General features: G+C 35.4%; 4 protein-coding genes across 12 annotated transcripts; 3 read left to right on the forward strand and 1 right to left on the reverse strand.

Annotated features, from left to right (window-relative positions):
* The first annotated feature begins 223 nt into the window (after window positions 1-223).
* On the forward strand, window positions 224-3,920 carry LOC101216161 (protein IQ-DOMAIN 14). The gene is made up of 4 exons (XM_004140803.3): window positions 224-751; window positions 2,036-2,236; window positions 2,674-2,754; window positions 2,940-3,920. The coding sequence occupies exons 1-4, from the start codon at window positions 365-367 to the stop codon at window positions 3,681-3,683; spliced, it is 1,413 nt and encodes a 470-aa protein (XP_004140851.3). The 5' UTR covers window positions 224-364; the 3' UTR covers window positions 3,684-3,920.
* Window positions 3,921-7,733: 3,813 nt separating this feature from the next.
* On the reverse strand, window positions 7,734-10,815 carry LOC101218455 (RHOMBOID-like protein 3). Of its 4 annotated transcripts, none has more exons than XM_004140737.3 (5): window positions 10,069-10,815; window positions 9,237-9,400; window positions 8,683-8,846; window positions 8,309-8,562; window positions 7,734-8,130 (listed from the first exon to the last, which is right to left on the reverse strand). In XM_004140737.3, exons 1-5 carry the CDS (start codon window positions 10,347-10,349, stop codon window positions 8,022-8,024), a joined length of 972 nt encoding a protein of 323 aa, XP_004140785.1. In that variant the 5' UTR covers window positions 10,350-10,815; the 3' UTR covers window positions 7,734-8,021. The 4 variants fall into 4 exon arrangements, with proteins under 4 accessions (XP_004140785.1, XP_011651138.1, XP_031739455.1 ...); XM_011652836.2 differs by having other exon boundaries at window positions 9,237-9,586; window positions 10,069-10,206; XM_031883595.1 differs by having other exon boundaries at window positions 9,237-9,578; window positions 10,069-10,187.
* Window positions 10,816-11,817: 1,002 nt separating this feature from the next.
* Window positions 11,818-15,228, forward strand: LOC105434848 (pentatricopeptide repeat-containing protein At5g04780, mitochondrial). Its single transcript, XM_011652837.2, has one exon. It carries the CDS (start codon window positions 12,239-12,241, stop codon window positions 15,011-15,013), a length of 2,775 nt encoding a protein of 924 aa, XP_011651139.1. The 5' UTR covers window positions 11,818-12,238; the 3' UTR covers window positions 15,014-15,228.
* A 511-nt stretch (window positions 15,229-15,739) lies between these two features.
* Window positions 15,740-25,173, forward strand: LOC101218216 (homeobox-leucine zipper protein ANTHOCYANINLESS 2). 6 transcript variants are annotated; one of them, XM_031883402.1, is made up of 10 exons: window positions 15,740-16,015; window positions 18,149-18,249; window positions 20,215-20,432; window positions 20,553-20,670; window positions 20,780-21,466; window positions 21,693-21,794; window positions 21,874-22,077; window positions 23,663-23,837; window positions 23,916-24,283; window positions 24,361-25,173. In XM_031883402.1, the coding sequence occupies exons 2-10, from the start codon at window positions 18,247-18,249 to the stop codon at window positions 24,748-24,750; spliced, it is 2,265 nt and encodes a 754-aa protein (XP_031739262.1). In that variant the 5' UTR covers window positions 15,740-16,015; window positions 18,149-18,246; the 3' UTR covers window positions 24,751-25,173. The 6 variants fall into 6 exon arrangements, with proteins under 6 accessions (XP_031739262.1, XP_031739263.1, XP_011651140.1 ...); XM_031883403.1 differs by lacking the exons at window positions 15,740-16,015; window positions 18,149-18,249 and adding an exon at window positions 18,719-18,829; XM_011652838.2 differs by lacking the exons at window positions 15,740-16,015; window positions 18,149-18,249 and adding an exon at window positions 18,979-19,128.
* The last annotated feature ends 617 nt before the right edge of the window (window positions 25,174-25,790 follow it).

Genomic DNA, 25,790 nt, shown 5'->3' on the forward strand with positions numbered 1-25,790 from the left:
ACTTTTCTAAAAAAAAAGCTATGAATAAAAATAAAAAGTTGATACATACAGCTTATTTATTTATTTTGAGAAACCTATAAATATTTGTAATTATAAAAAGCATAACAAGTCCTCAACCACATAAAGAAACATTGGGAGCTAGGCGCGTGATGTAGACAGTTCATAGAAGCGCGTTGGCCTCAAGCTGCTCACATCACCAATTCCCATTTCCCAAATCCAACTTTCTTCTTCTTCTTCTTCTTCTTCCTCAAATTAAAACTCTCACTTTCTAGTTTCTTCTCTTCTTCCATGCTTTTCTCTCATATTCTCTCAGCCATGTTTTTACTTCTCTACTCCTCATTCTCCTAGCTTTCCACTTCCATTTATGGGCTTTCTCCGCCGGCTTTTCCGTCCAAACAAACCCCCTCCCGCCCTCCCTGACTCCACCCCAGGCCCTAACATCAAGAAGAACAAGCGCTGGAGCTTCGGTAAGTCCGGCCACAACCATCACTCTCGCCCTTACGCCACCTCCTCCCAACCCAATGCATTTGGCCCCTCCTCTTCCTACACCGAACCTCTCGATGCCAACAAACACGCCATTGCCGTGGCTGCCGCCACCGCTGCCGTCGCTGAGGCAGCTCTAGCTGCTGCCCATGCCGCTGCTGAGGTTGTTCGGCTCACCAGCAGCGGCACTACTCACTCTAATGCTAACCGCCGTTGGATGGAGGACGCAGCTGCCGTTAAAATCCAGTCCGCTTTTCGGGGTTATTTGGTGAGTTGGCTTCTTTGCTCTCTTGACTTTTACATTCTTTCTTTAGAAATTTCCCCTTTCATAATAGCTGTAATTATTCCCATTGACCTTCAATAGAGGAAGATTTTGGCAATGTTGGGGTTCACCCCTTGTTGGAGACTTCCGTTTTTTTTTTTTTACCTTCTTGAGTTACTTCGATATGGGGTTTAGCTGGTGATAAATTTTCAAACTTGATTTTTTAGAAGTCTTAGAAAGTTTGCGATTAGCCGTAGTTTTGTAGAATTTGATTTCATTTCTGTTCTAACCTAAACTTTGAATTACCCCTTTTCCTTGTAGACCCAAATGGAAAGAAACTTACCTAATCTGCAACTCTGAATTTTTTTTTCAAAAAGCTACTTTCATCTTTTCAAACAGGAAAAGAAAAGAAAAACCTTCACATGGGCATTTGGGATTGTATTTCCATGCTCCTTTACCTGATGCTTCACTTTCCCCTTTCTCTTTTGTTCTCCTCTGGATTTCAATCTAAAACCAAGCACAAAACATGAAGTGGTCCTATGAATTTTTCCGGAAAATTAAGTGGTTAGAAAGAAATCGAGTTGGATTTAGTGCGCCGACACAAGTGGATATGTGATCTCAGCATCTCAGAACATCCAACTCCCTGTTGTCCACGCATGTCCAATTGGGTAGTATCTCCATTCTCTGTTCTAATGGTTGCACGTGTAATGGGTCAAATACGTGTTGACATCTTGCTGTTTCCCTCACCAATTTCATTCGCTACCAGTTTTTGTGATAGTGGCTGGGAGATTCATTATACTTTCTCATGACATGATTCCACTTCCTCTTATCAAAGAATCTTCCAAATTTAATATAATTGGTTATTCCTTTGCTATAATCACAAAAGACATTGATGGGTCCTTCCTTTTCAAGTTGGTTTTTCCTTTCCTTAATAATTAATCCAAAGGATCATTTGCCAGCTATGCTTCTCTTTTGATTTTTAGAGTTCAACAAGTTTTTGTGGGATTTGTTTCTGAAAGTCTGGGGAGAAATGTACAATTAATTAAATTGGTCTGCTTAAAATAGCAAAAGTGGCTTTATCATAGCTTTTGTTTAATTCAAATGGTTGTATTAAAGCTGCAGTTTGGCGTTTGGTTGAATTTCTCTTATGCATTGGTCCCCTTCCCCCATCATAGCTCTTTCCACATTTAGTTTGCAGAATAATAGTGATTCAAGGGACTTTTTGAATATGAGTTGCAGAAAGATGTTTTGGTTATTATTGTGTCTAACTTTTGGAGGGAAACTTTGAAGGCAAGGAGGGCACTTAGGGCACTAAAGGCATTGGTAAAGCTTCAAGCTTTGGTGAGAGGTCACATTGTGAGAAAGCAAATGGCTGACATGCTAAGGCGAATGCAGACACTTGTCAGATTGCAATCACGAGCTTGTGCTGGTCGCTCAAACTTATCGGATTCTTTGCATTCCACCAGCAAATCCTCGCTTTCTCATATCCGTGTATGTGTTCATTTTCCCCTCCCATTGATATCCAGTTTTCAATATTATCATGTTTTTTTTAGTGCATTTCTTTTAGTTTGTTCTATGAATGACATTGTAGGACAGTTTCTTTATAGCTTTCTGGGATTCTTAAGCTTATATTGAATTAATTGTTCTGTTTGAAAAGAAAAGAGCTAAGAATCTGGTCAACTAAATTGTGGAAGTTCTGTTTTGCCTTCTGACTTTATGAGTTAATGTAATGTCCGTTAGTCTGCAGTATTCTTCATATAACTTTTTAACATAACTATAGCGATTGTTAGAGAATGGGGTTTCCATGAGACTTCATGTGATTGTTTCCTTTTCTGCTTGTTACTTGTTCGATGCACTTAAGTTTTTGCTTTTATGTATCTCTATTTTTTTCTGAAAATGCTCACCATTATTTTCCTTTTTGTTGATAGGTTCAAGCAACCCCCAATGGAACTGGAGATCAACTCTGTGCTCATCACAGTAATAAATTTGACAACTCTGCACTTCTGAAGGTATAGAATTTAATGCCATTTCTAAGATCTAATAAGACTAATCATTCATATTTGCATTCTATATTCTATAGTGTTTAAGTTCATTCTAGTTATCGGAGACTCTGATGTTGAAACCAGATTCTGATGCTTGAATATTTTATCCTAAAAGTAACATCCATTTCAACTGTTCCTACCAACTCTTGCAGAGATGCGGTTCGAACTCAAACTTGAAGGATGTAACTGTTGTGGATAGAGCACCGGTCGGGTCGAGTTGGTTAGATCGTTGGATGGAAGAAAATTTGTGGAACAATCGACAGTTGCCTCTAAAAAATATTCATGCTGTAGATGAGAAAACAGACAAAATCCTTGAGGTAGATACATGGAAACCTCATTTGAAGTCTCAAGGAAACATCAACAGCTTTAAGAACTCTCAAATGGCTCCAGATTTTAGAAACCACCAGAGCTTTATGACAATTGACTCCCCATCAAAACACTCGTCAAAGGCTGCAAATCCAGTTTCGAGTCTTTCCTCAGGGGAAGTGTCCTTGAGCTCCTTAAAATTCCCTGTTGGGAAATATGAACAAGCCCCAAGAACAGCAGAAAATAGCCCTCAAGTGCATTCTGCTTCATCCAGGCGTGGGAATACCGCAAAACGGGCTACCTTGTCACCGACAAGAAGTGAGTACGCATGGGGATATTTCAGCGGCTATGCAGGTTATCCAAACTATATGGCCAACACAGAGTCGTCCAAAGCAAAAGTCAGGTCACAAAGTGCCCCAAAACAGAGGCTCGAGTTAGAGAAATTTGGATCGAACAAGCGGTATGCGCAGGTATCCTGGGATGCATGGAGCTTCTCAAACAATGGTATCTCCCATGAACCCAATTCATCAAACAATGCCAATTCTGTAGCTGATCGCATGACTAAGTTTGCAAGTACCAAATCAAGATGATCTTTATTTGTTTTTGTAACTCCGTTTCTTCTTGGTTATGCTATGCTGTGTGTGGGGGTGTGTGCTTTCTTTCTATTCAGCAGCAATGAAATTGTAATTATTTGACCACTTCTGATGTCTAGTCTACAACTTGTTGACCATGAACAGACGATTCTTCCATGTTTCGAGTTCTACCCAATGCCTTTGAAATTTAATTGGTACTTCAAATCATTAATCAACCTCTGTTCATCTCCTCAATTTGTACATTTTCAAACACTGCTATTTTGCTAGTTGCCACTACATTTCTTTATAAACCTTCATCTTACTTGCGTGGTTATTTTCCAAGGAGACTATTGGCAAATTCACGATGGACCTATATGATTGTTAGAACTAGTTTGTGATTAATTTCACAAGACAACTCACTCAACCATACAATATTTGGGTGGCAAGGATATTAGTAGAATATTAAATCTTAGTTGTTATGAATTGGTGAGGCATCAAATTATTAATTAAATTGTAATAAATAATTTTGATGTAGTTTTAGTATTTTACAGTTTTATTCTTTTTTATAACATTTAAGTTGGATTAGTTTAGTCTTTTCACAAGACATTAGGGTTTTCATTGGAAACTATTTATTTCTTGCCATTAGGTTGCTTTAAGAAGTTTTTGACTATTGAAGTTCAGGGTTTTCTTTCCATAGAAATTCTATGGTAGATGACAAAGTCTCATCGCCATCTTTTTGCAATTCTTGATTCAGAGTTGCATACTAAGAATATTAAGATAAGTTTGATCCACTTGCTTGTGGAGTTTTCGAACTTAGAGTGAGGAACTAGTTCTCTTTATCTCTCGGTCAATCCAAATTTAACTTATTTCCTTGGGTTGTTGTCAAATTGATTTGTTGGTTTTAAAATTTGATATTAGATTTCAACAAATGGGTTCCTAACTATTAAATCCTAGAGTTTTCATATCATTAGATAGGTAATCACGATAGATTGAACTCATTTTCTGTTACATACGTAGTAATGTTGTGTTGAACTCATCCCCTTAGTTCACTTTCTACCGTCTTATTTTTTTTCTAGAACTTTAGGACAATCCTCATAAGTCTACGCTGAGAATATGACGTATGAATAAATATTTTATTTATTCAAATCACAGCCTAATCCATTAAATCTTCTTCTAAAGAATATTTTGGTTATTCAAATCACAGCCTAATCCATTAACTCTTCATCCATTTAATTTCGTATTATTAAGTAATGGGTACTGTTTCAACAACTTTTTAACAGAAAAGTTACCATTATAAAAAAATATAATAGCAATCATGACAATATCATATCAACATCATTATAAAGTTCATAATAAAGTTTGACAGGTATCATCAAACTTTAGCAACCAGTTAAAAATGGGAACCTAATATACAGTTTAATCCGAAAAAGAAAAATCACGGGCCATGACAAATGGGTAAATAAATCCACAGCTCTCAAGGTGAAAAAGCTAATGTTTGGGGGAAAAATAAGACCAAATTAACAAGGTAGGTGAGAAATGTTTTGAAAAAGTAAGAGAAATGGTGCAATTTGGAGTTGTAAATCACTATCCATTCACGGACGAAGAACCCCTCTTAATAAGTAAAGCTTTCTAAGCAACTTTCTGTGTTTCTCGACACCCACATGGCCAAACTACAGCAAGTTGCTGCCATTGTCACATAATAGAGCTTTGGATGCTCACAACAGGCCATCGAGTGAGAAGAAGCATATTTATATGGTACAATCTTCTGTTAAGATAATGTTTCTCGATTAATTCCACCGTCAAAATCACACATGTCTAAGTAATTTGAATAACTCTCCTGTCCAAATAAAGCTTTCAAGGTGGATAGTTTGATAACCTATACGATGTCTTGAAAACGTGGATAGTTTGATAACCTATATGACGTCTTGAAAACAATTAAAACTCACTGTTTGGTCCATCAAATTTTAAAGTTGGTGTAAACAACAACTTCAATAGTAAACACAATTGAAATTTGCACATTTATCGAGAAGCTTTGTTTTACATATTTATGCTTCAAATATAAACTCATTGACTCTAAATATTAACCTCATTTACTGAACCCACTCTTCAATAATTTTTAGGCAAGATGCTAACAAAGTCATCACCATGGGTTCTCAGCCTTCATTTTCCCCTAATTTCATTATTACTGCTATGATATGACTTCCTTACAGGAACCTTAGGGATCAAAGAAAAAGAATGAAGCTTTTCAGTCACTTATCTTTACCCCACGAGGATTGGATATTTTTTAAGATTGCATCGATTTGGGCGGTAAAATCCAAATGCATCAACGACAGTTCCTGTCTGGTTGACCCTTCCACCTTCAGAATCATCATGGAAGACAGCAGAAAGACAAAACTGATGTTCAAATCATGTCAGTTGATAAGAGGCATTTTGTTTCTGTATTTGGTTTGTCCAGTCGGACCTTTCCCTAAAATAAACAGTGAATGATCAGTTAAAATGATCATGATATACGACTGTCTTAGTAACTACATGTTTGAATCTTTCTACACCAAATTATACTAAAAATACTGTAGTAAATGACCAAGAGATCTCTAAGATGAGGAGAGATTCTCTTCCCCTTTGATGTTAAATGAAATAGCACTGTTAGACCTATATTTTCCACAATTTCCCTCGTTAGCTTATGTATTCCACGAGAAGTGTAAATTTATTATATCTCTTGTGGACTTTGTATCTTTGAAGTATTAATTTATTATTATTTTTCCAGTGAATCTTTTTTTTTTTGTTAAACAGAGTACAACATGAAAAGTCTTATTTCTGGGTCCTCGTTGTTGTCGTCTACTAGTGCAGCTCCCATGACTATGCTTTACAAAGACAAAATGGACAAAGAGTGTTAAGAGTCCAAGATGAATCCAACAAAAAGTTTATCGGAAGTGTGGTAACTTTCTTGTCCTATTGAAATTGCTTCCTTAGGTCCAACTCAAAGAAGAAAGTACCATGTAAACTAAGAATATTTTTGTTCTATTATTTCTATTATTGCTTTATATGAAGGCCTTCGATCAAATTTGGCAGCCCATTGATTGAGCTTAAGGGCTTAGCGCATCAACCTAGCTTAGCATAATACAGAATAAGAAGTTGAAAAAGTGATCCTCATGTGTTTCAATTTCAGCAACAGTCACAAGGCTACTGATTAATAATTATGATCTCTTTCTTTTTTATTTGTACCGAGTGTTTGAAAGAAACACGATCCTATTCAATTTAAGATTCATAAACGAGATTTGAAGATTACAAGAGAAGAAAACAGAGTTAGACCTCCTCTTGGAATTGAGATGAAATTTGAAACCCTGCCAATTATGAAGAGTCTCCTTCAACAATTAGTAAAATAGCTCCGGCAGCCAGGAAATTAGCAAGATACGCGTCTCATCACTGCTAAGGCGAATCTTACATGAAGAAAATCGAGCAATCCTTGATAAAGAGTTCTCATTGTAATGCCCAAACTATAAGATTTAGAATTCAAATTTGACACCTGATATCAGTATTCCCTTTAATCCCTGCGACCTAGCCATGCTATCTACTTGTCTTCAATTACTTCCGAGAGTGAAGCTTGGGCCACACCCCCTACGCCCGAAATGAGGTATATAAATGAATCAATATCACGTTTGAATGAAAAGGATGGTGAGGATGTGAAATTATGTGCAAAGACTTAAAAAAAGTTAAATCTACTACATATATTCACGAGGTATATTTTTATTTTTGATGCCTTAATCATAGAATCTCCAAAGTCAAGCATGCATAGCTTGAAGCGATGCTATGCTGGGTAAAGATTTTTCTAGAAAGCATGTATGTGAGAACAAATCATACAAAAAAAACTTGTGTTGGTTTATGAGGATAGTTCACCCTCTAAAGCAATTTAAGACAATTCAAAGTTAAAGCTTGGGGCGTTACGGTCATGATTGAGCATCCTAATGCTAAATTTCTGCAGTCTTAAGCATTAACCTTGACAATAAAAGTTTTAACTTTTAACATATACAGAAATTGATTTCAAGATCCATAATTTTCAAGCTCTTGGCATTGAAAGTCTCCCTGTAGGAAAATATTGAAACTAGAAGTTTAGGGTATGATCCATTATTTATCTGGCAGTTGCTTTGAGTTTTGCTTATCGATCAACAAAACAAACCATTACTACTAGTGCCGAGAACACAACCCATAAACAATAAAATGTCTTCATTACCACCATTATCGTTATTCCTAAGCAACAAGCAACTAGAAATTCTGAATGTTAACCATATTTCTACTGAACTGCACATTTACAGGAGAAATGAATGGTCCAAATGATGAAAAATCTCTCTAAAGACGTTTCTAATCACATTGCCATCTTGAAGTGGGAACACAGTTTAAATAATGGCACCAATGGCAACGATCGTTTGCATTTTCCTCACGGAACAGCATCACTAGAGCAATGGTGAACCTGCATATTTATAAACAATTGGTATACAGAATCATGCAAAAGAGTCATCTTGTTCTGATACTACGACAGTTATACAAAAGCAACAAGACCAAAGTCACCATTTTGATTCAGTGCTGTGCTTCCCACATCTATGTATAAATCTCACAGACTACATAAGAAAATATGAACATGGACTTACCCAGCAATCAGTAGAACTACCGAAACGATCCATAGAACATATTGGTATGTCTTGTATTTGGAACTCAGACCAGCACCAACACCAGGAAGATTCCGTTGCTCTAACCATCCATACTTGGGGCGGGGAAGCAATGCAAATCCAAGTAGAAATCCAGTAAGAAATCCACCAATGTGAGCAAAGTTATTAACATGTGGCAGAAGTCCAATCCCGAAATTAATAAAAATAATAACCAGAAGTGTGGCTAATGCCGCGGCCTATAGAAGTAAGAAGCACCAAATACATCAGAAGATCAAACCTAAATAACGTGAGAGAAACTATGTTGGTTTATTATGAAAAAGGCAATGCATTTGGCTCTCTGATCTGAAATCACGAACCTTGTTGGTGTAGATAGTCCAGTTTGTGAAAAGTTCTGAAAGCATAGCTCCAAGAAGACCAAAAAGAGAACCAGAAGCACCCACAGAGATGTTGTTCTGAATTAATAAAGAAGACAGTACACTCCCTCCAAATCCTGAAACCAAGTAAATAACTCCAATTCGCACTGCACATGAAATAGAAGGAAGAAATCAGCTTACCGTGAAGATACTTAAGTCACAAAAAATAGTCTTGAAAAAGGTATAAGACAGTTGGATTGAAAAGAGAATATACTCTGGGCTTGATTCTCCAAGAACAGCCTTACGAAAAAGTTATTATACGTATAGTATGCTCTATATTAACACATCTTGCAAGAATTTAACAGGAAATAAATAGAAGTAGATACTTTAACCATCTGGAGAAGAATCTAAAATTGCAGTTGTATAGAAGACGAGAGACTTGTAATAGCAGAAATGCCTTCTTTCACGTTAGCAATTTACAAGCACTGATTACCTTTACTTATTGAGAAGATTCATTTCATCAAAACAAAAATTAATAAATAAAGAACAACACATACCAAACCCAAATTGCTGCTCAAGGCGAGTGCCAATAAAGACCAGGCATAACATGTTTGCAAGCAGATGAAAGACACCAGCATGTAACCAGATGCATGTAATCAACCTCCATGCTTGATGTTTATTCACAACTTTAGTTGACTCTAGAGCTCCCATCTTCTCCAATCTGTAATATAATAAGGAACTCCATATTTGTTGGTTCTTTTCAAATTTAAACACACTCCAACTGTCCATCTTAGGACCACGAAAATTCACCACTTAGCTCAATTCTATTTGTCATACACCCGAAAGCTAATTCTTTTACCAGTAAATTCTTCAGAATTGACTGATATTCTTTGATGTCCCTGCTCATCTATAAAGTTACTCCAGGAAGTCATCCATCATTCGTAAGGCATTGTGAAAAAGTACAAAAGAAAACAAAACCTACACATCTCTTAGAAATTCAATAAACAGAAACAATAAGGAGAGTATGACTAAAACCCCACCACACCCCAAGTAGTAACTCGCCAAAAAGCCACTAAACTTATTGATCGCAGAGCCTCTTAAGTAAAAGTAACCACAGCAAACAATGATTAAACAAGAAACAACTTCAGAATAATGTAAACACAGCATCGAGTGGAGTTGTTGTTAGGTAACCAAAATCATCAAAACTTAATTACAAACTAAAAGTAAGCATATCCCATATTGAAAATAACAACACACACTTGAATTATCTCAAACAAGCAACACAGTGATAATAATTCTAACCCAAGGGGAATATAACAAGAGAAAATCAAGTGAAACCGAAAATTTGTATATGGGTATAAAGGGAAGTAAAGCAAAGGCAACTCTTACGTGGTAGCAGAAGGGCCAAAGAGAGGATTTTCCCTCAAAGGCTGAAATGAGAACCTCTCCAGAAACCTTGCCACACACTTCCCTTCAAACTCATCATTATGCTTGGGGCAATTGTTAATATACATAACCACAATGAACACAGCAATATTAGCCACTACAAACATAGGAACAAGCCAGGAAGTCCATTGTGTTTCAGTATCTTCAATCAAATAAGAGGAAGAAGAGAGGCTACTACTTCCTCTGTTCTTCACTTCTCTGCTCTCGATATCCTGCCTGTTCATACTTTGTCTCTCTGAACTCAACCTCCCCCTGAGAATCGAAAATTGAATGTGGGTGAGTTGGGATGGCGAAGTTTGGTGAAGGGTCTTTATGAAGTGAAATGGAAGAGAGATCAACTGCCATAGTGATCAGGAATCCTCTACATTCCGATTTTGTACGCCCTCGCAAGATGGACCCAATTAGAAAATAGAACTCGAATTGAGGAATTCAGACATTGGTTGAATCTACAAATGGAGGGTTGGGGTTGTGAGTTACATTTCGAGTGAATTGGGAACGAAAACGGTGGATTAGCTCTGTGGGTACGTGGGCTTTCACTTTCTGTTGATTCCCCACTCTTTCAATCCACTACAAGAAGTTTCCTTTCGCGGTTAATCTGAACCACTAGCGCGTTTTTTCTTCAGTCCAGAGGTACGTGCGAGAGTGGGGGAGCCGGAAACTCATCGTACCATTCATTTCATGCCAATGGCAATGAGACGACATGTCGTTTACCCGTCATTTTCCATGTGAGATCAAACACTTCTCACACCACCAACCCTCCCCTCACTCCACCACATGGCTTTCTTATTGTTATAATTTAAGAGTTGTTACCATTTTTCTTTTAAACAAAAGTTGTTGCAATGTTATATTTATTTGTTGGCTAAAGATACATTTTAATAGAATTGTCTCCAAAATGTGGTTTAGTTTTAAAATATTTTACAAATGGTATGAAATTAATGTTCAAATTTTGTCTTTTGTGTTCAACTATTTCAATTATTGAATCTTCCAGATGTCTATTTTATTTATTAAATTTTAAAAAAATTTATATGCTCATATTTATTAGTCAATATACATACTCAAGACCATGTTATCAATTTGTTTTTTTTTTTAAAAAATAAAGATTATATACTATATAGTTATTTTCCTCAACTTTTAAAATATTAAAAATAAAAATGGAACATACTTAAAAAGCTCACTATTTGAGGAATGAAACTTTGATGTTTGAGAGATTTCTTGATGTGCCCGTGCTTGTGACTCGCTAGAAGCTTTTGGGGTTTGGTGAATGTTGATGTTGTATGGTTTGAAAGCTTCCTTCATGAATGAGCAAGTTGGATTAAGTCTTTGGAACAGTCGTCCAGCTACGAGTGATGATAACTTCTTCTCTTCCAACTCGTAAGTGAAAAGTTTTAGAAACCAAATTTGAACGATGTGTGCAAGGTTTGTAGTTCGTCAGCTAAGGTAGAATCATATTCTCTTGAGGTTATTAAGCTTTTGGATCACTTTGTATTTTGAGATGTAAATTAACCAAATTTGATTTCTGTTAATTTTTAAAATTAAAGAACCAAAAAAAATGAAATTGTTACAATAAATTTAACTAAATATCACTTTAATAGTGGCCTTCCTTAACAAATAAAAATTAATATTAATGAAGAATGAAAACAACATTACAAATATCTCTTGCTATGACAACATTGACCTAAAGGTTTAGGAACTTAGGATTTTAAATTCTGGTTTTGTGTTGCATTCAAATATGAAAATAATTCGAAACAAAGAACTAATCGGAATGGCTCCCAAATTCAGTTGTTTCAAACATGAAAAGAAGATTCAGAGAACGAGAGAGAATGCATAATGTCAAGTTCAAGTTGAAGTTCAAGACTGACATAAGAAGTTCACCTTCATCTCAAGTTTCAGTGTACGCTCTTTCTTCTCTGTTTTCCCCTTCAATTCGTCTTCCTGCGTAAACTTATGCAACGGAATTAAGTTTACAGTTTCTCAACTACTATTTGCAAATGATCAAATGGAGGGTGCTTTTTTTGGGGGGTGGCATGTTGGATTTATAGAATTCCCCCTGATAATGGAAACTCGATAGTAGTTTCTTCAATGAGCAAATAGATTGTATACTATTGTGTGCGCAATGAATTTTCCTCACCTTCATTCTTTACGGACCGTTCTTCGCAAACCTCTGAAACCCTTTATTGTTAACACATCGGTCAAATATATAAGCAACCTACGACCCAATGATGTTTCTGGGTTTATACTTGATAGCAGTAGCAACCCTTCATCCATATCCTATCCAAAGCTTTTATTACAGTTTACTGCTTCCAAGGATGTAAGTTCAGGCATGGCAATTCATGCTCGTATCATCAGGTTGGGATTGTTAGGGCTAAGGAACCGATTAGTAAACTTATACTCGAAATGTCAGTGTTTTCGAGTTGCCCGGAAACTTGTTATAGATAGTTCCGAGCCAGATTTAGTTTCTTGGTCTGCTTTGATATCTGGGTATGTTCAGAATGGGCGTGGTGAAGAAGCCCTTTTGACCTATTATGAAATGTATTTATTGGGAGCGAAGGGTAATGAGTTCACTTTCTCTAGTGTTTTAAAAGGGTGCTCTTTGACAAGGAACTTGGAACTGGGGAAGCAGATTCATAGGGTTGCCTTAGTGACAGGTTTTGAGTCTGATGTGTTTGTTGCCAACACTTTGGTTGTTATGTATGCTAAATGCGGGGAGTTTGGTGATTCGAAGAAGCTATTTGAGGCAATTCCAGAACGAAATGTTGTGTCGTGGAATGCTTTGTTTTCTTGTTATGTGCAGATTGATTTCTTTGGAGAGGCAATAAATTTGTTTCAAGAAATGATTTCTACTGGTATTAGTCCTAATGAATTTAGTCTCTCCACTGTATTAAATGCTTGTGCTGGTTTGGAGGATGAAAATTATGGAATGAAAGTTCATGGGTATTTGATAAAGCTTGGATATGATTCTGACCCATTTTCTGCAAATGCACTTCTTGACATGTATGCAAAATCTGGGTGTCCTGAGGCTGCAATAGCTGTGTTTTATGAAATTCCAAAACCCGATATCGTTTCGTGGAATGCTGTAATAGCTGGTTGTGTTCTTCATGAGAAGAATGATTTAGCTCTTAAATTGTTAGGGAAAATGGGAAGCTATAGAGTGGCTCCTAGTATGTTTACTCTATCGAGTGCTCTTAAAGCTTGTGCTGCGATAGGGCTTGTAAAATTAGGCAGGCAGTTGCACTCTGCCTTGATGAAGATGGATATGGAACCAGATTCATTTGTAGGTGTTGGATTGATAGATATGTATTCCAAGTGTGGTTTGCTGCAAGATGCAAGGATGGTGTTTGATTTAATGCCAAAAAAGGACGTGATTGTATGGAATTCTATTATTTCTGGTTACTCCAATTGTGGGTATGACATAGAAGCTATGTCGCTCTTCACAAATATGTATAAAGAAGGTTTAGAATTCAACCAGACCACATTGTCAACAATCCTCAAATCTACAGCTGGTTCTCAGGCCAATGGGTTCTGTGAACAAGTTCACACAATATCGATCAAATCTGGTTATCAATATGATGGTTATGTAGCAAATAGCCTCCTTGATTCATATGGAAAATGTTGTCTATTAGAAGATGCAGCAAAAGTTTTTGAAGTGTGTCCTGCTGAGGATTTGGTGGCGTATACATCAATGATTACAGCTTATTCCCAATATGGCCTGGGCGAAGAGGCTCTAAAGATGTACTTGCGAATGCAAGATAGAGATATAAAGCCCGATGCATTCATCTTCAGTTCTCTTTTCAATGCATGTGCGAATTTGTCAGCATACGAGCAAGGAAAACAAATCCATGTCCATGTCCTGAAATGTGGATTGCTATCAGACGTTTTTGCTGGAAATTCACTTGTTAATATGTATGCCAAATGTGGAAGTATAGATGATGCTAGCTGCATTTTCAATGAGATATCTTGGAGGGGAATTGTATCTTGGTCAGCAATGATTGGTGGACTTGCTCAACACGGCCATGGAAGAAAAGCCCTCCAACTGTTCTATCAGATGCTCAAAAATGGTATTCTTCCAAATCACATAACCTTGGTCAGTGTCCTTTCTGCTTGCAATCATGCTGGTTTAGTAACTGAGGCTCGCAGATTTTTTGGATTAATGGAAAAATTGTTTGGAATTACACCGACCCAAGAGCATTATGCTTGCATGGTTGATATCTTGGGTCGAGTTGGGAGATTGGATGAGGCAATGGTACTTGTAAAAGAGATGCCATTTCAAGCCAGTGCTGCTGTTTGGGGGGCACTGCTAGGTGCTGCAAGGATTCATAAAAATATTGAGCTTGGTAGACATGCTGCTGAGATGCTGTTAACTCTTGAACCTGAAAAATCAGGAACCCATATACTCCTAGCAAACATTTATGCATCCACAGGAATGTGGGATAATGTTGCAAAGGTAAGAAGATCGATGAAAAACAGCTTAGTGAAGAAGGAACCGGGGATGAGTTGGATTGAGCTGAAAGATAAGGTGTACACTTTTATTGTTGGAGATAGAAGCCACCCTAGAAGTAAAGAAATATACGTAAAACTTGATGATTTGCGGGAACGTTTGACTAGTGCAGGTTATGTTCCCATGATTGAGACTGATCTACATGATGTGGAGCAAATTGAAAAAGAACAACTTCTATGGCACCACAGTGAGAAACTCGCTGTGGCTTTTGGGTTGATTGCAACTCCACCAGGGGCTCCAATTCGAGTTAAGAAGAACTTGAGAGTATGTATTGACTGTCATACTGCATTCAAATTCATAAGCAAAGTTGCTTCACGTGAGATTATTGTAAGAGACATAAATAGATTCCACCATTTCAGAGATGGTTCTTGCTCTTGTGGTGATTATTGGTAACTTTCTTCTATTATTCATAGAACACATGTACACTTAATACATTTTTGTGGTGAGATTCGTAGGAAGCATTTTCAGGCATTTCCAGAGCATGTAACTTTTTTTTTTTAAAAAAAAAAAAAGGAATCCGGAGCATGTAATTATTAGGAAATGATTTATTTGTTTTTGTTCATTCTTTTAGTCAAATATGAACTAGAACGAGAGAAATTTGATACCTACTCGAACTTTATTTGGTTGATCAACTTATTTAGAACTCATGTAGATTATATAAAAACAATACTTTATTTAGTGGGCATCATTACAATATTTCATTTGAGTTGGGCTCTTTGAAGACATAGCTGCAGGTAGGCTTAGAAGGAACTAAACCCAAATACAGTATATAAATACCTCTAATATGATTATGATGTTAACGACCCCAAACAACGTGTTCGGGTTTGCTCAAACTCTAAGCAAAGCCAGAATTGTGGAAGCAATTAACAAACTTCCTTTGACATCAGGTGAGTGCCCTTTTGAATGATGTGTATATATCATTTACATATACTTGCTTTTATGATCGTCTGTCTACAGAAAAAATAAAATAAAATAAATAAATATATAAAGCAATTTTACGTGGTTGAAATCACTTATATGTTTGGTTACATTTTGTATTATTTAAGTTTGTTGGTTTGCTTTTTATATTAAAAGTGTTTCTATTGATATTAAATTACTCTAAAGAACAACTACTAAAAATTATGAGTTAGAGATGATAGCTAGGGCTGCTATCAGAGTTTGTAGTGGCCATCAAAGTTGGTTATTAGTGGTGGCCATCAAAGTTGGACATCGATCTCCGATGGTGGTCATAGGTGGTAGTTCTGTTGTAGTTGGTTGTCAGAGATGATCGTTAAAGATGGTTGTCGAAGTTGGTTGTTAGAAGTGACTAGTTGGGGTGGTCAATGAAGGTGGCCGGCAAAAGGTGGTGGTAGCGGAGGTGAGGACAACCATGGTAAAAGTAAGAGGAAAGTAAAGGTATTTTGGTAATCTTATGTATCATACAAGTTGATTTAAAGTGTTTCCTCATACAAACTTATTTTCTAAGCTCATTTTTTTTAAAGTTATTTTGAAGGGTTGTCAAATACTGATTAGTGATTACACCCTAAATTAGTTTATCAAAATAAATATTAAAGAAATTACAAGGTTAGTTTCTAAAATTTGAGGCTTGTTTTGTTTGAATTTGAATGTTCAAGTGCATTATAGTTCTTTAACTTTTTTTTTTCATTGAGTAGGTACCTAAACTTTAAAAAGCATCCAATAGGTCTTTAAATTTTTCTTTGAGATCTTTGAATTTTTAATTTTATATTTAGTAAATCTTTGACACGCAGTTAAAACTTTGAATTCCATAAGAAAACATCCAAATTTACAAACATCAAATTTTTAAAAATTTTAAACTTGTTAAGGACATTTTAGACTCATAGTTAAAAAAGAAGAAGAATAAATTGCAAAAACCAGTCCTAAAAGACTTTCAATAACAACATTTCGATCCATAAACTTCTAAAAATATTAAAAATGAATCTTCATGTTTACAATAATTGCAACTATTGAACACTTTATGGGTATAATTGCAAATATCATCATACTTTAAGAGTAGTTTTTGTAATTTACCCCTAAAACATATTAAAAGTTTATGTATCGATTAAACAATTTTAAAATGTGAAGGATCAAATAAACCAAAATGTGAAAGTTCAAAAACAAAACTTGTAATTTAACCTAAAATGTTTTCACGATTGAAACTAGTCGATAAAGTTATGAAAAAATGTTTTGCTTTTTGTTTATAATTTAAATGTAAGTACTTAGGAGGGCGAAAAAGGAGAGAGAATAAGAAAATCTATATCTATACAAATGAAAATGATTGAAGGAGATCAAACTTTGAACTTTGGGTTTAATTGATTTTTTTTTTTAATTTCAAAATGATTAACTTTATGTATTACTATGAAAATTGCACCGTTTGTTGAATACAATTTGTGTTCTTGATCTTATCTTTGTCTTTTAAAATTATATTAAATAATAAAAACCGTGCAATTTAGGTCTTATTGAATTCAAATAAATGGAACTTTTTTAACTTTACTGGTTCAAGGACTTACCTAAAGTAACTTAGACCAACTCGAACTAAACAGAATATATTATTAACTTTAACGTTGTATAACTTTTTTTTATTTATGATATAGTTATATATACCTATATTTTGCTTAGTTTAAATTCATTTCTATTTAGATAATTTATTCTCCAACTCACACAACAGTTTTTTTAACACTTTTGAAAGGAAATTTGCACGAAATTAAATTGGTTAATCTTAATTGAATATATGAAAATAGTTAAATCAAATTTCTACAATTAACATTTAATTGAATATATGAAAATCTTAATCTTAAGATTTAATTGCTAAATATATTTAGAAATATAGCAAAATGTCATCATTTTACGAATTTTGTTATATTTATATATTTGAATGCAACTTATTATTCTTACTCTCTTCTTCTTTTCACGTAACTTTAATTTTCTATGTCAAAAAACATTTTAAAAAACAATTATTTAGGTAGAGTTTGAATTATATCCATCACCCATCACCGTATATTGATATGCATATATTCCATATGTAATTGATTTTGTTTGAGGTATGATAATTACATATTAATTTAAGGAAAGAGATAATTGGATAACTACCATTTGTAAACTTGGTTTAAAATTGAGTGTGTGAACAGCTACATTTCCTTAACAAGACTTAATTGTAACTTTCTCATAATTTTGGCAACTTGGTACCTCTGAAATGAGCGTTAAAAATTAAAATTACCTTATTTTCTTTTCTTCTTCTTATCTTTGGACTCAAAGTAAAGACAAAACAACCCATTCAACACAACAATATTAAAAAAAATAATAATAAAGCCTACAACTTTTGAATTGGAAAAATTGTAAATCACTTCATCCAAAGATGGAAAAAAGAAAACATTCCAAATTAAAATTTAAGATAAAATAATTAGACTAGAAAAAGCTTATGTTTATAATGTAGCAATGAATGATGAATGATGGGAAGTGTAATGAAGATTTTGCGTTTCGAAATTTGAATTTTGACTTGAGAAATAATCACTCTTATTTTCATCAAAAAAGGTGACAAAGAGATTTGAACACACAGGATCACTCCCTCCATAATACGACAGAGGACAACCAATCAAACTTTTGTGGGTTCCACAACCCTCTCTCCCTAAATGGTATTTTCCACTCTTTTTTCTTTTTCTTTTTCTTTAATAAAAAAACCCTAAAATATGCACTCTTATATATATATAGCATAAAATAATGCATTGACAAAATATATATAAAATATGCACTGTGTTATTGTATCATAGCATACTTTTGGGGTCAATGATATATAAATAATGTAGCTTCTAAAAGCCTTTCTTTAGTTTCAAATATAAATACAAACATAATTTTTTGAAACAAAGAGAATACATTATGAAGCAGATGTTGATTTCTTTAAAAAGAGTGAATCTGTATGTGGTTTATGTGTTGTATATAATAGAACAGTATATACATATGTAAGGGAAAATATTAGTTAGATGGAAAGAAAAATATGAGAAAAAGGGAATGAATAATGTTTTTGGGGGTTCTATTTTCTTTTAGGAATAAGAATCCCAACAGTTCCCTTGATCTATGAAAAGAATATATATTTTCCATTTTCTTTTTATCTGGAGACTGGAGGTGTTTCCAATGAAATATTAGTATTAATTATTAAAGAGCTCCATTTGACTCTTCTTTAAGGATTCATTGTCTCTCTTAAGACAAAGAATCTCTGTAAGTCAGCTACATAACTTGATGTTTATAGTCCTTAAGTTTTAATTTTGTCGGTCTTAATTTCATCTCTACTGTAGACTCACTAAAGAGTAAAGAGGGGGTTTTTCTTCTTCTTCTTTTTTTTTTTTTTTTTTAATCACTATTTTATATATCTTTTTCTAGTCCACAGATCCCATCGCAAGTATCTGAAAGTTCCATTAATTTCTTGGCTCTTTTGCAAAGAGCAACACCTCTTTTGCACTTTTCCTCTGCCCTTTCTTTCACTGTCTCACTCACGTTTAAATAATCTAAAAGAAAAGGTGTCACTTTTTTACACTGTACCTTCTTTTCTTTTCCTTCTATTTCTACTTGTCTGATACATGAAGGACAATAGGTTGTTTTTTATTTTCTTGGTTTTTGATCTTTATTATGTTAAAATCCGTGGTGTACAGTGTGAATATGAGAACAGAAACGAAAGCAAAAGCTTGAAACTTTAACCTCTTCCTTTGGCCTTTTCCATTCCTTTGTCTTGTTGTTAAGTTGTTTTCTGTGTTTCTCATTCTGGGTCTGACAAATATGGGGTCAAGCATGTTGAATATTAGGGCTGTGTTTCATACTGTATAAGCCTTCTTTGGCTGATTTTCATTTTTCTTGGTAGATAGAGATATAGATAAAGATTAAAAAAAATTTTGGAGATATGAACGGGAAGGAAATGAGGAAAAAAAGGAGTTTTCTTGTCTTATTTCCTTTCGGTTTTTTGTACTTTTCTGCAACTGATTTTCTGGACGGAGAAAGTGTTCAAAAGATAGAGACAGGGAGGTGAAAAAAAAGTCATGATTCATGCATAGGCGTTGACGAGGAAAAAGCTTTGAACTTTCTGTTTTCTATTGAGAAATGTAGACTTTGCTGTCAGTTTCTTTGTTTTGCTGAATATGTCATTGCTTTGCTATAGTCAAACCTGGAAATCAACTAGACGGTTACTTATATCTCTTAGAATTTCCCATTTTTTAAGCCTTTAACCCTTTGAAGCGAACGTGGAATCCCTTAAATTCAGAGTGCCAAAGAATTTGCTTACCTAAACAAAACAAAAAAAGTTGTGTAATCTGTGGAATTTTGGTGGTTTTGAGCCCTGGCTAATAAAGCCTCATCATGCCTGGTGGTGCAATTACTGATCCCAGCTTTCTACCTTACCCAATTCCCAGTTCAATGCCTAGTTCCTCTGAATTCTCCAGTTCCTTAGTATGAACCATTTTGTTCCACTTCCATGTATATCATTTTCATTGTTTTCATGAACTATGTTGTTTCAATTCCATTTAAATCGTTGTTTTATTCCAACTTTGTGTTATGCATTAGTTTAAGGATTCTTTCTGGTCTGCAAATGAACTGTTGTTGGCTTGCTGTTGCAGAGGAAAATGGATGGTTATGGAGAAGTATGTCTGCTTGGAGATGGCTTTGATCCTACTGGAATTGTGAGGATAAGGGAAGATGAATATGATAGCAGATCAGGCAGCGACAATATCGATGGTGCTGTATCGGGGGATGATCACGATGCTAACGATGAACAACCACCAAAAAGGAAGAAGTACCATAGGCATACTCCCCATCAGATCCAAGAGCTTGAGATGTATAATTCTTAATTTTCTCATTGATTGTTTTGGATTTTGGTAGCACTTGCATAATCTTATTTACCATTTTTTATTTATGATTTTGATTTCTTTTCCTTTCATTTTGTTGTTTGGTTTAGTTTCTTCAAGGAGTGTCCCCATCCCGATGATAAACAAAGAAATGAGCTCAGTAGAAGGCTTGGTTTGGAGACAAAGCAAGTGAAATTTTGGTTTCAAAATCGTCGAACACAGATGAAGGTAAATAGATAACCATTATTCATGTGCATTTGCATATCCTGTTGGTTTATGCTTGTTTGTAAAATTCCATGGCAAGAAAGGTATATAACGATGTTTGAAAATGTATCAGACACAAATAGAACGACACGAGAATGCAATTCTTAAGCAAGAAAATGATAAGCTCCGGGCCGAGAATAGTGTGATGAAGGATGCTATTTCTAACCCAACGTGTAGTACTTGTGGGGGCCCTTCAATTCCTGTTCATTTATCATTTGAAGAACACCAGCTTAGGATTGAGAATGCCAGATTAAGAGAGGAACTGCATCGGTTATATGCTGTCACCAACAAGTTCTTGGGCTGGCCAGTTGTGCCGTTTGCCAATCATGGCTCTTCGCCAAGTTCTGACTCTTGCTTGGAACTTTCTGTAGGAAGAAATGGACCCGGAAATTTGAGTACCGTTTCCGATTCTATGGGGCTTAACTTGGGAAACGAACTTTTCAGTGCTGGCTCTGTGATGCCTATTAGTAAGCCTGACATAGGCATGCTAACTAATGATATACCACTTGAGAGAACAATATATGTGGATCTTGCTTTGGCAGCTATGAATGAATTGGTTAAGATGGCTCAAATGGATGGTCCCCTTTGGATCAGAAGTCGGGCCGACAGTGGCAAAGAGACATTGAACCTTGATGAATATTCAAGGACATTTCCTTCTTCGGCTGGTATGAAGCACACTAATTGGACAACAGAGGCGACCAGAGATACTACAATGGTCATCATCAACAGCTTGGCACTTGTTGAGACATTGATGGACGCAGTATGTTCTCTCGACCCTTTTTGCTATTCTTTAGGTGTAGCTTCAATAATTTTTACTGATTATTGTCTATTTAGACGTATGTAATAAATCTATGTCATTTTTCTCTTTTGGTAATTTGCTTTGTTTTTCACTTCTTTAATTATATCCTCTTAATGCTAAGATGTACTGGTAGTTGAAATGAAATCCTCTGATAACACTAACAGATTGTTTTTTTGGTTTTAAATAGAACCGATGGGCAGAAATGTTTCCTTGTTTGATTGCTCGAGCTACTACAACCGATGTGATATCAAGTGGCATGGGTGGAACTAGAAATGGTGCATTACAATTGGTATCTCTCTATGCCTTCCCTTCTCCCGACATTAATATTTGGATACGTATAGATAAGCTAACAAACATTGATATTTTAGATGCATGCTGAACTGCGAGTGCTTTCCCCACTCGTTCCTGTTCGTACACTTAAGTTCCTCCGCTTCTGCAAGCAGCATGCTGATGGTCTATGGGCTGTAGTTGATGTTTCCATTGGAGAAGGTTCAAATTCAAACTCATTTTCCGGTTGCAAGAGACTCCCTTCAGGCTGTGTTGTGCAAGATATGCCCAATGGTTTCTCCAAGGTAATAATTGCTAATCTTCAGATTTCTTTCTTTTCAAATCTGTTATATGTTAAAATTTTATGCATTTAGAAACTTAAATTTCCTGCAACCACAGCCAAACATGATTTATTTATCAATATTATCCACTAAAATAGGCTTACTATGGGATGCTTTTTGAGAAATAATAAAGTATTTAACCTAGGAATCTGCACCCTTTTATGAGTATTTTAATGTAACAGATGCTTCTAAATTTTATTATTTATTAGTTTTTGGATTCCAAAGAAAGAAGCTACTTCTTGTCTATACTTTAAATAGTCCTTTAGTAATCAGCAAAACAAGGAACATGCATGTTTTTTAATCACGTTGTAAGCCTTTTTAATTTAGTCCTTTTCAAAGGTCCGTTTGAGAACAACAGTTTCTAGTTTTTAAATGTTTTAGAAACTAGGCTTATTTGTTTTTTTAATCTACTCAGCCAAATTTGAAAACCCAACCATTTTTTTCTTCATTTTTTAAATGGGTGTGAGATTCCAAAAGTTTCTTTAAATAGTGATAACAAACAAAACTCACAAAAAAGATTTTTTTTTTAAAAAAGGATCGGCTGTCACTGTACTCTAACATTTTTAAAATGACAAAAGTGTTGGAATTTTCCCATCTGCTGTTTGTTATAAAATCTTCATTACATCTTGTGCATATTTTTTTATTTGATACCTGCATTCTGCTCCCGCTATCACTGCTGTTTTGTTTTCGATTCACGGTAGTGCATTACCTGGATCTGGTCTACTGGTTTCTAATCTATAACCTCATGAAACATGATGACGTTTTATCTTCATTTTAAAATACAAGACAGGCTTTCCATGTATTAAAGTATTACATGAAATCTGCTGGTCAAGGTCTTTGGAATACATTGATTTCTGAACTTATTCTATGAGGATCTTCATGATTATTTGCTGCTCATTAGAAAAGTCTCTCACGTGAAATCTGATAGAACCCAAATATATTGAAAGACAAACGATAATGAAATTACAAGATATATAAACCAAAGTGCACAAAGTGGACTTTTCTTCTAGTTTATTCTTAAATCTCCAATTCAACCCGAAAGCTTAAGCTAGTGGGTAAGGGTAAATTTAATATAATATCTAGCACTCCCCCTCGCTTGCAAGCTTGAAATATTAAACGAAGAGGAAATATCATTGCAGGGGCTTGAACACAAGACTTTCTTAGACTACCTTAGACCACCTGCTTTGATACCATCTTCAATCATCAATTCAACCCAAAAACTTAAGCCAGTGGGAAAGAGTACATTTAATATAATATCTAACCGCTATATATCTCTAATAGGGAGTAAGCAAGAATGTGTGCTAGGTGTGGTTAAAAAAGACATTTAACAACCAACAAAGTAGAGGTAAAAAATTCTGATTTCTTTAACGCACATATTGCTGATCTAATAAAGGAGCACTTAATACTTGTGTAAATATTTTAATGAGTTGTCAAATGAGATATTTGGAGGTATAATAAACCATAATTTTGCTCTCTAAGTAAACAGATATCCAGTGGGGGTTGCTTTTCTTTGGTGCCACCATGTTGATTGATAGTTTGTTTATTGTAGGTTACATGGGTGGAACATACAGAATATGATGAGACGGTCATACACCAGCTTTACCGCCAGTTAATTAGTTCGGGCAGCGGCTTTGGTTCACAACGGTGGCTCGCTACCCTTCAAAGACAATGCGACTGTTTGGCAATTCTTATGTCCTCTACTATCCCCACCGAAGATCCTGCAGGTCTCAATGTTTCTCGTTATTCCATCCTTGTGCAGTGTGAGTTTGCTTTCAGGTTCTTACATGTGACATTTAAAACAGGAATATCGCCATCTGGTAGGAGAAGTATGCTGAAGCTGTCGCAGCGTATGGTGGATAACTTCTGTTCTGGGGTTTGTAGTTCGACTTTGCATAAGTGGGACAAGCTCGTTGTAGGCAATATTAGTGAAGATGTAAAAGTGATGGCTAGAAAGAGTATCAACGATCCTGGTGAGCCACCCGGTATCGTGTTGAGTGCTGCAACTTCGGTTTGGATGCCAGTAACTCAACAGCGGTTGTTTGCATTCTTGCAAGACGAGTGCTTACGAAGTGAGTGGGATATTTTATCCAACAGCCGGCCAATGCTAGAAATGCTCCGCATCTCGAAAAGCCAGGGACCGGATAACCGTGTTTCTCTACTGTGTGCTAATGTGAGCAATCTTGAATTGTGTGCATAAAGATGATCAATATTGCTAAATTCTAATCGTTTCCTAAAACTCTCTTGCAGCCCATGAACGCTAATGAGAACACAATGTTCATATTGCAAGAGACTTGGACTGATGTATCAGGCTCACTGGTTGTTTTCGCTCCAGTCGACACATCGTCGGTTAATTTGGTAATGCGTGGAGGAGATTCTGCTTATGTATCACTATTACCATCAGGATTTGCAATTCTCCCCATTGATCAATCCAACTATGCTTGTACAAACGGCGAAGACGCAACAGTCAAGTCAAGCATTAACAGTGGCCATGGTGGTGCATGTCTCCTCACAGTTGCATTCCAGATTTTGGTGAATAGCCTTCCAACTGCCAAACTCACCGTCGAGTCAGTTGAGACAGTTAACCATCTCATTTCTTGCACCATCCAGAAGATCAAAGCTGCCCTTCAAGTATCGTAACGATACGTGCTCATCAAGCAAGCTTTTGGTGCCTTTTTCTGTTTTCTCTTTTGTCAAAAAGGTAGGCTCATATGCAAAGGTTATGGAAAAATTCATAGAATGAACATGAAAAGAGCTCAGACAAAGAATGTTGAAACATAGGTTACTAGTCAAGAACGAACCGCAAATACTAGATTTCATATCAGGTTTATACAAGTTTCAAAGGATGTGATTGTTGTTAGGGTGGTTCGGTTCGGGTATTGACTCGATGACCGGTGAAGAGAACTTATTTGTATGTTTGTCTTGAGTTGTGAAACTTTTTGTGATGTAGTTCTCTACTTTGTTTCTCCAACCTCTGATTTTGATTTACGGATCTATGAGCTGTCATAAAACAAAGGCCCAATAAGGCCCACTAGATCTAACATTCTCCAACTCAATTTCAGAGATCGCAATCCATCCACGGCCCAAATTGTTAAATTGGGCTCTGTCCGCCTATTTTCTCTTCCCATCTTATTCCTTTCACTTCTCTAACTTTAGTTGCAAATATATCCAGATTATACAGCAATACTTAACAAAATTATAAATATAACAAAATTTGTTAAAGTTTATTATTGATGGACTATGTTATAAAAATTGATTTATTATTAATAAATCGTAACAATTTATCAATGATAGACGTCTATCAATCATTGCTATAGTTGCAATTTTTTTAAAAATGTTATTGCCTATTTGATAATTATTTTAAAATTGTTATCTTTTATATAGCATATTTAATTGTAGCAAATGTGTTTGCTTTTAGCGTAATTGACATAGTTTGCCTTTTTATTAGAGGTCAATATTTGATCATCGTGTGTATTTATGAGATGTAATGACATGTAAATATACCTTTGAAAGCCAAGTTCAATCCCTCACCCATATATTGCCAAAAGAAAAGAGATAGAGAGGTCAGTACAGTTTGAATTATATATTTTGACATGATGGATGATGGTGGATATATATTTAAATTAGTGGCCCATTATCAAAATAATGACCTTGAATTATACTTACATTGGCCTGTACAT

Source organism: Cucumis sativus, chromosome 3, assembly GCF_000004075.3.
Source record: "Cucumis sativus cultivar 9930 chromosome 3, Cucumber_9930_V3, whole genome shotgun sequence".
NCBI lineage: Eukaryota > Viridiplantae > Streptophyta > Magnoliopsida > Cucurbitales > Cucurbitaceae > Cucumis > Cucumis sativus.